This window comes from Mus caroli, chromosome 6 (assembly GCF_900094665.2).
Source record: "Mus caroli chromosome 6, CAROLI_EIJ_v1.1, whole genome shotgun sequence".
Taxonomy (NCBI): domain Eukaryota; kingdom Metazoa; phylum Chordata; class Mammalia; order Rodentia; family Muridae; genus Mus; species Mus caroli.
Genome location: NC_034575.1, coordinates 113,139,343 through 113,154,895, shown reverse-complemented (window position 1 = coordinate 113,154,895; position 15,553 = coordinate 113,139,343). Strand labels below are relative to the sequence as shown.

Below are 15,553 nucleotides of genomic sequence, written 5' to 3'. Positions count from 1 at the left end.
AGGACCATCCTTTTTGTTTTATTTTTTGTTAACCTCAGCTTCAAAGCAGTACAGGACTTGAGTTCAAGTGATAAAAATCCTGTGCTCATGCAGGTTAGGATATTCGCTTGTTTTGTAAGGATGTCACAGCATATGATCCTTTAAATAAATGATAGGAAAAAAATTTGTGAAGTAGTTGTTTAATTATTGATTAAAACTTCTAGTTACTAAAGATTAAATTGAATTTTTTTCTTCTTTACCATAAGGTTCATAAAAAGGACTCTGGATTTTGGAGAGACTTTGGCTTTGGGATGACCTGTCAATATCAATCGGANTTCCTGAGTGTCGGTGGGTATACACTAAGGGTAGAACTTGATGTCTTTATGGCATTTTCCTGAAAGGTATCAGAATTGAGTGCCCTTAGTTAAATTGTAGGGATGTATAGCTAAACTATGAAAGGCAAAGCAAAGCTCATAGTTAATGTCTTGGATTATAAAAATGAGGTTGTAAAGGTAAAAGCTGAACTTACTGGTTTCTTTAAAAGCAAGCAAACAAGAAAGAAGTCATTGGCTGGCGTGTCGCTGTGTTTACAGTTGTGTGCAGTACTCTTCCAGAGCTTTCTAGAACCTGACGGGTTGTCGTAGGTGTTACAGCCACAAGTAATCTTGAGTATCTAGTTAAAGGCTTTCTCTTTTCATTTAAAGATGAAGCCCTTTTTAGTTTTCTGTTTGAGTGCTATGCAGAAGGCCAGTATGAAGACAAAGGGGAAGAGGCCTCTGAAGTCGGAGCTAGAAACTGAGCATCGCTAAGGCCAAAGAAGTGGTCAGAGGTCTGGGCTCATCTCTCTCTTCTCCTCCTCATTTGTACTCACAAGAAGTGCCAAATAGTAGTTTTGTAAAGAGTAGAATTCTATAGCTGCAGACTAGTTAGTGTCTTTGTTTCCATAGCATAATAGAAACCATAGCATCCAGCTTTGATATTCTTAACTCATATGAAATTCATTTTTATAATTANCATTTGCCTTAAGTCCCTCAACTCTTGTCCCTTGTTATTATATAATACTTGAGTGATAGAAAACTGAGAAGTAATGATAAAAACAAATGCCATTTTCCTNATTTTTTTTACATATTAAACTAGTATTTACTGTCTTTCAAAAATAGATTTTTGTATACTGTGAAATACTGTGACTGTTTTGAGTAGTCTGTTGACTTACAGACCTCATGTAAAATTTAGCAACTTGAAATGTACAGTTGCCTAAATTGTCCAGCTGTCACCAATAACTTTAGACTATTATCACCTTAAACCCCATGCCCATCAGCCATTATTCTTCATTTTCCATCAACTCCTTCACTCCCAGACTCACTGACCTGCTCCCTATTGGTTTGCTCCTTCTGAGCACTTCCATATTACAGTTGGGCATTCCATGGTCTTTCAGTATTGCTTTCTTCCACCCAGTGTGGTGTTTTCAGGGTTCGGTGCTTAGCGTTAGATGTGTGTCATGTATTACGTACCTCATTCCTTTTTAGAGCCAAATAATGTACCACTGTATGGTTAGAACACACGTTTTCTATCTGTAGATAGATATTTTGCTTATGTTTTTAGGCTATTATAAGAATTTCTGCTATAAAGATTTAAATATTTGTGTATATGCTTTTGTGTATACATAAAATTTTTCATTATTTTTCCTAAGTAAAATTGATGGTATACAGTGTGATGGTTCCTCTTAAATATCACACTTGAAGGGATTTTGAATCCCAAGGGAAACAAAACTCTGGACAGTTGAGCCATACCAACCATGGGCTGGCATCCTGAACTGAATTAAAACACACACACACACACAAAATTCATCACCGTCTGTTCTTGACTATGAATAAAATGTGACCAATGGCCTCGCACTGCTGTGGCTATGCCGTTCCTGCTGTGAGGCGCCCTCAGACTGTGAGCCAGAGCACTCTTCCTTAAATCACTTCAGGCTGGGTATCAGTCCCAGCGAGGAGGAAGTAATACATCAGGTAGTTGTGCTGAACCTTCTCAGAAACTGCCATGGCGCCTTCAAAGGCACTGCATCCTTGACATTTTCTCAGCAGTGCATGGCACTGCTAATGTTCCTGCATCCTCAGTAGTGTGTATGGTTATCTTTTTTAAAGCTTTATTAATGTATGTATTCTATGTATGAGTATGCTGTCTACATGCCAGAATCAGACATCAGATCCCATTACAGATGGTTGTGAGCCACCATGTGGTTGCTGGGATTTGAACTCAGGACCTCTGGAAAAGCAGCTAGTGCTCTTAACCACTGAGCCATTGCTCAGTCTTGCTTTTTTGTTTTTTGTTGTTGTTTTATTATTACTTCAACTGTTAGAGTATTTTGTTGGGGGTTTTGCTGTTGTGTTATTTGTTTAGGTCTCAGTGTTTTAGTAACCCTGTGGCCTGTACTGTGAACTTGGCGCATCTGTCTTCCCTCTGCTTTTTCTGAGAAGGGCAGCTAGAGGGAGAATGGAGTTGGGCATTGCCTTACTTCAGGCTCTGACTTAAAACAACAACAGAAACCCTCAACAGATTGGGTTCTGACTAAATAGTTTCTCCTGATGTCAAGCCTTATAAAAACTGAATTCTCTGCCCTGTAGAGGTGCTGTAGGTGTGGCTACTGTGTCACATGTATGTCAGTAGGTGGCAGAGAGGAGAGAGGCTATGTCTATGCGCAGTGTTCTGACCTGGGAACATCTGAATGATTAGTAGCTTAATACTCCCTATGAACAGCAAGCCTGAGAATCACCAGTCTGGCGCCAGGCAGGCCCAGATGGGCTGCCAGGATGGGGAGCAAGCCAGAAACTAGAAGAACCCCGTCTAGGACCACAGGCCCTGGGTGGGTGTGAGCCTGAGATAAGTGACCTTCACAAGAGGCCACTCAAGCAGGCTGGGCGAGAAGCAAGCCTGGATGGCCACCATGCTGGGGCCATGGAGCCCAGTCAGAAAGCTAGCCTGAAATGACCATAAGTCCNATGCTGTGCATGCCTGGGGGCATAGACCATGCCTGAGATAANCCATGCCAAGTGCCCTAAAGCATGAACTGGCATAGCACTCCTGATACCACTCATGAGACAACCCTAGACACTCAGAGACTCCGAGTGCCACTACAAGGAGCAAGTAAGTGGTATAGAAATAACAGAGAAACAGAAGGCTGTGGGCACAGTGAAGAGAGGCAGAACTGGGGACTAAGGGTAGTGAGGATGTGAGTAGCTGGGGATGGGTNTGTGCCCCTGCAGCAGCAAGGGTCTGTTACAACCAAAGCCCTGGTCTGGGCTGCTGCCCAGAGACAAGTTGATGNCTGAGGGCTGTGCAGAACTGGCCCCACCCCTCTACTGGGCATCATGGGAGAGCTGGCCCTGGAGGCATTAGAGCAGGAGAGCTGCCCTCTGCATTTACTTTAAGCATGTATACTATCTCTCTCTAATATTTGAGCATATCTGTAAGGAAGAAAACCAGAGCTATTTAGCAGTTAGTACAGATATGACTGCTTAAACTATAGAGATATGAATGTTAATTTAGAATTCTTAGGTATGAATGTTAATTTAGAAGCCTGGGTCTTAAAGAATTTTTATTTATTTTATGTATGTGAGTACAATCTCACTGTCTTCAGACACACAAGAAAAGGACTTCTGATCCCATTACAGATGTTTGTGGGCCACCATGTGATTGCTGGAAAATNGAACTCAGGACCTCTGGAAGAGCAGTCAGTACTCTTAACTGCTGAGCCATCTCTCCAGACCAGAATTTTTTGTTTTTTTTAAGACTATCTTCTAANTGTTCAAAAAGCTTTAAATACTTCTTTGTTCTTCCTGCTTTTTTAAAAAAGTCAGTTGTTTAGCTTGAACCCAATTTAAGAAATATCTCCATTTCACCATCACCCACTGCTATCAGCCTCTGTCCTACGACTTGTCAGANTTGTGCTAATAAGGTTAGAATCATATTTATGTACCATGTCCACCGGCACAGTCTTTCTCTTTAATTTATTGGTACTGAGGACTGGACCTGGATGCAAAGCCTCTGCTTTTTTGAAACAGACTCTTANAGCGCAAACTGNCCTCAGACCTAAAATCCCCCTGCCTCTGCCTCATGACTGCTGGTATTATAGATGTGCACTGCCATGCCCAGAGTCTGTGGTTTTGTTTTTTCTTTTTCCGTTTTTTTTTTTTTTCCAGTCCTAATTGAGTAACAGACATCTGGCAGTTTCTTCCTTGAGTATCTTCTCCAGTTGGCTACAATTTTGGCATCTTTCACAGAGTTCATGTCTCAGCTTTTACCTTTCTCCACCTGTTTAACCTCTAAAACTCTGCATGTGTTAGTATTTAAACCTAAACCTTATTTTTTTTTCTGAACTCCTTCAGCAACCCCAGTTTACTCCTGTGAGTTCAAATCATGTGCTGCTAAAATTCCTTCCTTAAGGAAGATGTAAGTAATATCTCCCTTTCCTCCAAACATCCCAAAGATTAAACCAAAGTACAATCCGGCAGCTCACTCCAGTGACTGTACTGGGCTTGCTTACAGACCAATGGGAGTTCCAGGCAGGAGCATAGGTGATTTTAAAGCAGCCACATGGGAAGTCTGCANCCAACATGGATAAAGATTGCCCAGGACCAAGTGCCTGGGACCCCCTCCCTAGTCCTTCCTATACTGTGTACTTTTAAGCCCTCCCAGAGGTCACATGCAATTGGGACAGAATTGCTTATCCCTGCTTGGGAGACATGACAGGATGCTGCAGTGAGGGTCTCTGCTCCTCCCACAAGGGAAGGTCAGTAGTCAGCAAGTCCAGCTGTGGTGAACTTTTGCAAACAGACACAGCTAAACTCACAAAGATGGTGGCAGTGTGGCCCAGAGAACAGTTCTGTGTAACACCATCTGGGTGGGAACGTGATTTGTATTTCCTTCTCCTTTGACTTTCTGTAGGATTTGGTGTTCTTAAATGATAGCAATGTTTTCAGCAACTGATGTTGAACTCTCATAGTCTAAATGTCAGTTGTTAATGGAGTTTCTGACCAGGAAGTTATCCCACTATGCTGTAGTCTTATGCTGTACCATACAGTCTCATTGAAGCAGAACATCTAATACTCAGACACTTGTTTATGCTCTGGCTGCAGACCCTGAAAGTGTCAGTTTTGTACCTGCAGGTGGATTTGACATGGAAGTAAAAGGCTGGGGTGGAGAAGATGTTCATCTTTACCGAAAATACCTACACGGTGATCTTATTGTGATTCGGACTCCAGTTCCTGGTCTCTTCCACCTCTGGCATGAGAAACATTGTGCAGATGAGCTGACCCCTGAGCAGTACCGAATGTGCATCCAATCCAAAGCCATGAATGAGGCCTCCCACTCTCACCTGGGAATGATGGTCTTCAGGGAGGAAATAGAGATGCATCTTCGCAAACAGGCATACAGAACAAACAGCGAGGCTGCTGGGTAACAGACAGTCAACATGGGAGAGTCGGAACCACAAACCAGCACTGTTTATTCAGCCTTAATTCCAACTCTAGATTATGTGCCTCTTCCAGAGAAAAACTTTTCTTTTCCATGTTCTTTCTGAAATGTTTTTGTAGCTCAACTTGATATAAGAAGAAAACACAGGTGTCTTGATGTATAGCCTGCCTTGTGAGAGTACTATAGTATGAAACAGTTGACAAAATGAAATTTTATATTTGTCCCCAAAATCATTTGAATTAGATTCTGCCTGGTACCTGTGTTCTGATTGGTCCTGGAGTATACGAGGCTGATGTTGAGTTGGTCAGCACACTCCTACAGGGAACAGAACACTGGTTGGTCGAAATGTTCAGACAGATATGCCTGCTGACCACTAAGTCAATCATTTGACTTCAGTCTTTAGATGAAAGCTTTCATTGATCACATGTAGAATATTTTTTTCACAGAAAATAATTAACATATCTGAAATCTACAGTCCATCACAAAGGCATAAGTCAAAACCCCTTAGTTTCATGTTGCTTTCCCTTTGAATATGTTTTTAAGCAAATGGATATAGTAGATGTAGTTTAGAATTTATGGTTTGATTATAAATAAAATATATTGTTATGTTACCAATGTTCAAAATTCATAGTCAAACTGTAGTAGATTGTTTTGAACATTTTATTATATTGGATTGCAGGACAGTAGNTGTGTTTGGGAATGTCTTTTTATATAAGCCAGAGACATAGAAGATATGAACATTATAGCATGGTTTTATATGGCTTTTGTTTTGCACTGTCTTGTTTAGCATGGGCACATATATATTTATTTTCTATATGCTAATTTTACCATAATTGTGTTTGCATTTGTATTATACTTTCAGTTGAAAGAGTTTTATTGAAAAAAATTAAATGCATTATATAATAAGACCACCCTTGATTTGAGAAAAGGGAAGGAAGGAAAAGTGATTTGATAAAAATATAAATTATGGAGTACTTTAAAAAACTGTACAGATTGAATGCTACTTTAATTGAAATGTAAATTCTATTAATGAGACAAGATGAATAAGAAATTATATTCCAGTAGAACTGTACTATAATATTTATCACACATGGATATTTTATCATTGGGTCATTTACTAGATCCAGAAATTGGAGATAAAATAAAGGCATGCATAGTTTTTTTAACCCCTGACTTTTAAAGGGACCTGCTATTTCTATATACCCCCATGAGAACTCAGAAAAAGTTATTATTTTTGTTCAGTAAATCATACCATCTCAAATGTTACNAATGCCAAATTTCTAGGTGCTAATGTGAATCCAGTTCAATATTAACGAGTTGCTGAGGGTTCTACCTGGCATATGGTTGAGGTATTTTTTAAGATGTATAAAGGGCTTTCTGCAGAGTAAGCAGAGCCAGTAATCTCCTTTGTACACATTTATTTATTGTAAAGACCAGTGACCGTGGTATTTACAATTAGGGTACTTAATGATTTACAAAGGTGATTTCAGCTTGGTTTTGAGATAATCAAATGATTTTTACTTTAACTCCTATTTTTTTAAACTAGCTTTTATTTGAAGATGGAAGCTAAGCAATGAAAGCATTACTATATTTTTTACATTAAGTGGTACCAATAAAGTATTTTGTTACCAAAAGCTAAATGAAAATGTGGTAAGTTCATTTCTTTCTAATTTAAAATCTAAGTTCGTGAGGATTCACGGCATATAGTCGTGACATTAAAGAGTAAAGCAAGCACCAGCNCATAGCGCCGTCAATAGCACAGCGCCGACAACTCGCCCTGTCGTGCATTTCTAGTACACATCTCACCTGTCACAATCCAACTCTGTGTNTCTCCACTGTTCAACTTTGTCTTGTTTTGAATTCATGTTATTATTTCATTATAGGCTTTCTAACTTTCATAAGGTATTATGTTCTTAAAGTTCACCCATGTTGCCGGGCTTGGTGGTACACACCTTCAGTCCCAGCTCTCAGGAGGCAGAGGCAGGTGGATCCCTGAATCTACAAAGTGAATTTAAGAATAATCAGAAATGTTACATAGAGAAACCCTGTGCAGAAAAACAAAACAAAACAAAAAGGCTTACCCATGTTAATATCCAAATTGATCCATTTTTATTATTGAGTAATATTTTATGAACATACTCTGATACTGACTTTATTAATAATATTTGTGCCTTTAGAGCTTTTTAATTTTGTTGTGTGTCATAATATTATTGGTTAGCTTTTGGTTGTTTACACTTTTTACTGTNTTCTGTTTTTATTACAAGCAGTGGTATCATGAGCATGACTATACACTCTCAGAAGTGTGCCAGAGGGATCATAGGATCAGAGATGAGGAGGGCACAACATCTGCCCCAACACCAGAAGTAATTGGGACCAGTGAGACCCAGGCACCCAAGAATTCCACCTGACCAGTGGTACAGGTTCCTTCTAGTCTGGACCAGCACCCTAAACAGAACTTGGGCACAAACTCCCACAGCCAGTCCCACAACACCCAGAGGAAGCTCCACTCTCAGGTGTTCTAACACACCCAAGATCCCAGGATCCCAGGAGCTTGTTCACACCAGGATCTCAGGGTCCCAGAGGCAGCTTGACTTCCAGGAGCTCTGACACACCCAGGATCTCACGATGATACAACCCCAGAATCACAGGATCACAAAGATAGCTGAACTCTGAGGAGTTCTGCCACAACCAAGACCACAGGAAGGATGGGCTCCAGTCAGATATAGTGAGGGAAGGTAGCACTAGAGATAATCAGATGGTGGGAGGCAAGCATAAGAATATAAGCAACAGAAACCAAGGTTACTTGGCATCATCAGATCCCAATTTTCCCACCATAGCAAGTCCTGGATACAGTATCACACTGTAAAAGCTAGATTCGGATCTAAAATCACTTCTCATGATGATAATAGAGGACATTAAGAAGGACATAAATAACTCCCTTAAAGAAATACAGAAGAACACAGATAAACAGCTGGAAGCCCTTAAAGAGGAAACACAAAAATCCCTTAAANAATTATAGGAAAACAATCAAACAGGCTAAGGAAATGAACAAAACCATCCAAGATCTAAAAATGGAAATAGAAACAATAAAGAAATCATAAAGGGAGACAACCCTGGAATTAGAACACCTAGGAAAGAGATTAGGAGTCATAGATGCAAGCATCACCAGCAGAATAAAAGAGATAGAAGAGAGAATCTCAGGTGCAGAAAATACCATAGAAAACATTGACACAACAGTTAAAGAAAATGCAAAAAGCAAAAGGCTCCTAACCCAAAACATCCAGGACACAAGGAGAAGACCAAACCTAAGGATAATAGGTATAGAAGAGAGAAAAGATCCATCTTAAAGGGCCAGTAAATATCTTCAACAAAATTATAGAAGAAAACTTCCTTAACCTAAAGAAAGAGATGCCCATGAACATACAGGAAGCCTACAGAACTGCAAATAGACTGGACCAGAAAAGAAATTCCTCCTGTGTCATAATAATCAAAATACCAAATGCACTAAACAAAGAATATTAAAAGCAGTAAGGGAAAAAGTCAAGTAATATATAAAGGCAGATCTATCAGAATTTCACCAGACTTCTCACCAGATACTATGAAAGCTAGAAGATCCTGGGCAGGTGTCATACAGACCCTAAGAGAACATAAATGCCAGCCCAGGCTACTATACCCAGCAAAACTATCAATCACCATAGACAGACAAAACAAGATATTCCATGACAAAATCAAATTTACACAATATCTTTCCATAAATCCAGCCCTACAAAGGATAATAGATGGAAAACACCGACACAAGGAGGGAAACTACACCCTAGAAAGAGCAAGAAAGTAATCTTTCAACAAACCCAAAAGAAGATAGCCACACAAACATAATTCCACCTCTAACAAAAATAACAGGAAGNAACAATCACTNTTCCTTAATATCTCTCGACATCAATGGACTCAATTCCCCAATAAAAAGACATAGACAGCCTAGATATGTAAACAGGACCCAGCGTTTTGCTGTGTACAGGAAACGCANCTCAGTATCAAAAACAGACACTACCACATAGTAGAAGTTTGGAAAATAATTTTCCAAGCAAATGGTCCCAAGAAACAAGCTGGAGTAGCCATTCTAATATCAAATAAAATCAACTTTCAACCAAAAGTCATCAAAAAAGATAAGGAAGGACACTTCATATTGGTCAAAGGAAAAATCAACCAAGATGAACTCTCAATTCTGAACATTTCTGCTCTAAATACATTCATAAAAGAAACTTTATTAAAGTTCAAAGCACACATCACAACCCACACAATAATAGTGAGAGACTTCAACACCCCACTCTCAGCAACAGACAGATCATGGAAACAAACTAAACAGAGACACAGTGAAACAAACAGGAGTTATGAATCAAATGGATCTAATTATTGAATATTAACAGTTAAAAATATTAAAATCATATTCTACANACATCATGGAAATATTATTGATAATTTTTCTCACTGCTTGAAATTAGCATTTTCTTAATGTTTAACTTCATAGAATTTTTGCTATTTTAAAATTTTTTAAATATACTTACTGATAAAATAATTTCTGCCTAGAAACACTGATAACCTTTTTTACATGAACTGATTGTTAGACAGTGTACACAGATATATAATGCATCTTAAATACTCTCTCACTATGTCAGGTGGTATCATATTAGGGCTTTTGAATATATTTCTTAATGATTCATTTTTAATATTTTATGCTCTTTTACTATGCTCAATTCCCAAAGAATATTTTGTTTGTTTTGCAACAATTTATTCAACAGTAGATATAGGATCCTCAGTTATAGATAGTTTTAAATATTCATTAATGCTATTTTAAGGGTATGAAAGGATATGAATATAAAAGTTGAACAAATTTTTACGTATTATTTTATTCTCAAAATACTCAATATTATTAATATGTTTGATATATAAAATGCATTTAAATAATAAAAATTTAAGAAAAATCAGTTCTCACATATAAAAAACTGTGTGCCAGATTTTCTATAGGAATAAAATTCCTGTATCTTCAGTTGTAAGTATAGTGAGTGAACTTACTTTCCAAAATAAGTTACTTGCACCAGACCTGAAAACAATACTCCTCAAATTATTCTGTAGAGTAGAAAAGGAAGGATATCTTTGAAATTCTTTTTTTACAAAGCCATACTACCTTAATATGTAAGGCCAGACAAAGACCCTACCCTCCCATTCTAACACCAAAGAATTAATTGTAGGCCAATCTCCTAGATGAACATAAGTGCAAATTTAAATGCAGTCCCACCACACAAGTACATGCCGGAACAGAAACCAAATGATTGTCTCGTTAGATGCAAACAAGACCTTGACAGAATTCAATACGCTCTCATGACAAAAGGCCTCAAGAATCTAGAGACACAGAGGACACATCTTAACATGATAAAGGCATGTCAATATACAAGAATCCCACAGTTAGCATCATATTAAATAGAGAAAAACTTGAACTGTTTCCATTAAAATTAAGAATAAGCCAAGGATGTCCACTCTCTGCACTCTTGTTCAACAATAGGCCTTGAAGTCTTAGCTAGAGCAATAAGACAATAGAATAAGATAATGGAGTTACAAGCAGGAAAGGAAAACGTCACAGTGTCTTTATTTGCAGGTAATAAGATTCTATACATAAAAACCCCTGAAGACTCCACCAAAAACCACCTACAGCTGATAAAATGTATTTATAAAGAGTATCAACATAAAAAATTAACACAAAAAGTCAGTAGCCTTACTATATACCAACAACAAACTAAGAAAACTAAGATAATGACCCCATTCACAATAGCCTCAAAAATATCTTGGAATTGGTCTGAGGAAGAAAAGACTTCTACTATAAAAACTTTAAGACACTGAAGAAAAAAAATTGAAGAAGATACCAGAAAATACCAGCCATGCTCATGGGTTGGCAGAAATAATGATGGAAAGAGCCATCTAGCCAAAAGCAAACTACAAATTCAACGCCACACTAATCAGAGTCCCAATAATATATTCATAGAAATTGAGAAAAGAAACCTAAAACTCACATGGAATCACAAAAGATTCCAAATAGCCAAAACATTANTGAAAAATAAAAATACTACCGGCTTTATCCCTAAACTGATTTCAAGTTATATCCTACACTTAGTAGTAAAACCAGCATGGTACTAGCACACACAAAAACCACTGATCAGTGGAAACTAATAAAAGACCCAGAAAATAAATCAGTGCACCTACAGCCACCTGATTTTGACAAAGATGCTAAAGACAGTGTGGAGAAAAGATGTCAACTTTTAACAATGGTGTTGGGGAAACTAGGTATCTACGTGTAGAGCAATGAAACTGGTCTTTTCTCTCACCCTTCACACAAGCCAATTCTAACTGGGTCACAAGCCTCCATGTTAGGTCTGAAGCTGAAAGAGCAGTGGGGACATTTTCTGAGCAGGACTTTGGGAGCCCAGGAAGTTAAGGCCAACAATCAACAAGTGGGAGTTTATGAAATTCAAATGCCTCTGTACTGCAGAGGGAACTGTTAACTGACAAGGAGTCTGCAGAATGGGAAAGATTCTCTGCCAGATATATCTGACAGAATATTAGTGCTTATAATATGGGAGGAACTAAAAAAAAAAAAAACCAATAAAACAGCCCCGTTCTTTAAGTGAGCTAAGAAAACTATAAACAGTCCTAAGAAGTACAAATGGCTAAGAAATATTTTTAAAGTGTTACCTGNCCTTAGCTGTCAGAGAAATCCAACTTAAAATTACCTTGAAATATGCCAGTCAAAAGAACAAATGGGGAGGCTGTGGGAAATGGAGACTCCTGCTGTGTTTGGTGGTGGGAGTGAAANGTTTAATTAGCTGCTGTGGGAATCAGCATAGCATAGTTCCTCAGAGAACTAGAAATAGACCTATTCTACCTTATGACCCAATGATGGCACTCCTGAGCACATACCCAAAAGACTATTCCCTGCTATAGACACGCATGCCCACCCACGTTTATAGCTGCTCTAGTCACAATAGCTAGGACATGGAAACATCCTAGATGTCTATTAATTGAGGAATGGCAATGCAGTGTGGTACCTATATACAGTGTGGTACCTGTATACAATGTGATACNTATATACAGTGTGGTACCTTGTATACAATAGTACCTATATACAGTGTGGTACCTATATACAGTGTAGTACCTATATACAGTGTGGTAGCTGTACACAGTGTTGTGCCTGTATACAGTNTGGTACCTGTACACAGTGTGGTGCCTGTAAACAGTNTGGTACCTGTACACAGTGTGGTGCCTGTAAACAGTGTGGTACCTGTATATAGTGTGGAACCTCTATACAGTGGTACCTATATACAATAAAATTTCACTCAATGTAGTACCTATATACAATAGAATTTCATTTGACCATAAAGAAAAGTGAAATTGAGGAATTTTCAGGTAAATGGATGAATCTGGAAAACATACTGAGTCAGCCAACACAGAAGAAGAAAGACAAACATGTTCTCACTAACATGTGGCTCTTAATGTTGAAACTTTAGTGTCTGTGTGTGTTTAATTTTGAGTACCTGTAAAATCTGTAGAACTACAAAGGGACCATCGGTGGAGAGAGGTTAGAAAGATCTTAAATGAGAGTAGATATAACAGGTAATATGAAGGGGGAAATGGAAAGAATGGAGGAGAGTTTTACATGGAGAAGGGAGTGGCAGGAGTGGGTGGGTGAGGAAAGGATAAGTCACTTGTAAGGATACTTGAACAAGCCGNGTGGAAACCTGTATTTTATAAGCTGCCTAAATAGCCACCAGTGTGGCAAAATATGCCCAGGGTCACTGTGGTAACTAATCATAGTTGTCAATTTTATTGCATCTAGAATCCACTAAAACTTAAGGTGGGCACTCCTGGGAGGAATTTGATTATTCTGATTATTTGGAACAAGAAGATCCACCATAAATCTGAGTCACACCTTCTGGTGGCAGCCTACATGAAAGCCTATGGAAGAAGGAAACTTTGCTCTTTGCCTGCTAGGCCTCACTCTTGTTAGCAAGTCCATCCGTTTGTTGCTATGGCGTTCTTTCATCAGTATTAGAACCAACTTCCTTAGGACTCCAATCTCAACCGCTGAGACATCCAGCCACGTGGACTGAATAACCACCATATTCTTGCCCTCTCCAGTGTGAGACAGCCATTGCTGCACCATCCAGACCATATGCTATAATTTAAGAATATAACATATGTATGTATGTATGCATGTATGTATGTATGTGTGTATATGTATGTATGTATGTGTGTATATGTATATGTGTGTGTGTGTGTGTGTNTNTATACACACATATACATACTCACACACATATATACAATATATAAATGTTGTGGGGATAACAAATGACTTTCCAATTGGGTTTAAGGCCTGTTTCACAGGAGGAAACACAGGATGCCTGGTACTGAAAATCTGGTCAAGAACCTTTTGTTGGGGAGCCCACCAGACCCAAGGGTGAAACGAATACTAGNATTTTGCTAAATAGATGTAGTATCAAACTGCCCTCTAAATTTGTATCTTTCTACACATAGATTAGTGCAAATTCCATTAGAAAAATTTCTTTGTGCAGTTAATGGTGGCTAATGCAGAAACACATGACTGGCCAAAGGGCAGAGCATAAGTAGGAAATCTTTATAACCACCCCCAAGGCTTAGGGGACAACATGGAAGGANTGGAAAGACTGTAAGAGCCAGGTGTTAGGGGTCAGTGGAGCAAAAACAGTGTCTTCTGGACATGACAGGCCCTCCCTCTACACGTGTGAACTTAAACATCTGTAGTTGCCTGCACAGTCACCATTCTAGCATGGGATGGGAAGGAATTCATGAGCCCCCAACCCTAGCTGAGGAGCTAAGAACAGTTGATAGCTTCTGGAGTTGGGAAAGTCCGTTTTCTTTAAGGCTGTGGCTCCTGGTAGATGGACCATACTTCAGTAGGTGACCCCAATTCCCAGAAGTACATAGAAAGGATATCTGGAATCAATGGGTTATTAAACTTAGAAATAAAGGGATATAAATTTAAAGTGGAGCAGGAAGGTATAAGGACTGATCTTAGAGAAGTTAAGGGGAAGAGTTGGGTGTGAATGCNATCAAAATATATTTTATGTAATTTGGAAAAATTAATAAACATTTATTTTGTAAAAACTGAGCTACTCTGGGGACTTGAGGTCAAGAAGGACAACCAGAACTCAGAGGGAGTTGTGGAGAACAGAGCATCCATCCAGACAATGACAATCTCAAGGGCACAGACAGCAGCAGGCTCAGCTCAGGCAGGTAGAGAGATCCACAGGGAAAGGGTAGCTAGCTCTCTTGGCTGGCTAGGACCTGATGTCATCGGCTGCGAATCATCATGAGTTGCATAATGCTGAGCCTAAGGCCAGCCAGTGGATCAGCCTCTCTCTGGAGCCACCTACCTGTCACTGCTGAAGAGTCACTCAGGCTCCATGAATAGACTTGACACACCACAGCTTCCTTCCTTCCTTCAGCAGGGTGACTAATACCCAACAGTGCTGGAAAGCAAGAAGACAAGTCCTCTGCCTGAAATGATCCCAGCCTCTCATTGATTCCCNCACACTCAGGGGCCAGACCCCCCAAGCTAAGACTTTAGTAGCCCCTGGGGTACCATCTGAGGAGTCTCGGGAAGGTGAGAAACCTGTTCAGTTTAGAGACTGCAACCTTAAGTGTGGCCAGCAGAGGCCTCTGGTATGCAAAGAAAGGAAGCTGTAAGGTAAAGACTGCCCCAGCAGACCTCAAACACTTGTCTAATAAAGTCACTGGGCAATGGCATAGGCCAGGATCTCAAGGATCTCAGGATCTCAGATCCACAGCAAACTGGAGACCAGCCTGAAATATATGAGGCCTTGTATTAAAATAAATGAACAAGAAATTAGAAAGATCTCATATCACCCAGCGAAACACTTCAAAGTCTTAGAAAAATAAGAAAATCCAAACCCCAAAGCAATAGATAGCAAAAGAAAGAAACGAAGGAAGGAAGGAAGGAAGGAAGGAAGGAAGGAAGGAAGGAAGGAAGGAAGGAAGGAAGGAAGGAAGGAAG

General features: G+C 39.2%; 1 protein-coding gene and 1 non-coding gene across 2 annotated transcripts in view; both read left to right on the top strand.

The window, feature by feature from the left end:
- The window catches only part of Csgalnact2 (chondroitin sulfate N-acetylgalactosaminyltransferase 2), a 34,361-nt gene extending 27,287 nt beyond the window's left edge, over window positions 1-7,074 (top strand). Inside the window, exons 7-8 of the mRNA XM_021164143.2 lie at window positions 246-327; window positions 5,148-7,074. Coding sequence (XP_021019802.1) covers window positions 246-327; window positions 5,148-5,440 — 375 coding nt within the window. The 3' untranslated portion in view covers window positions 5,441-7,074. The remainder of the gene's footprint in view (window positions 1-245; window positions 328-5,147) is intronic.
- Window positions 2,595-2,727, top strand: LOC115031391. The gene has a single exon (XR_003837031.1). It is a non-coding gene; the product is annotated as a small nucleolar RNA SNORA17 (small nucleolar RNA).
- Window positions 7,075-15,553: the final 8,479 nt, after the last annotated feature.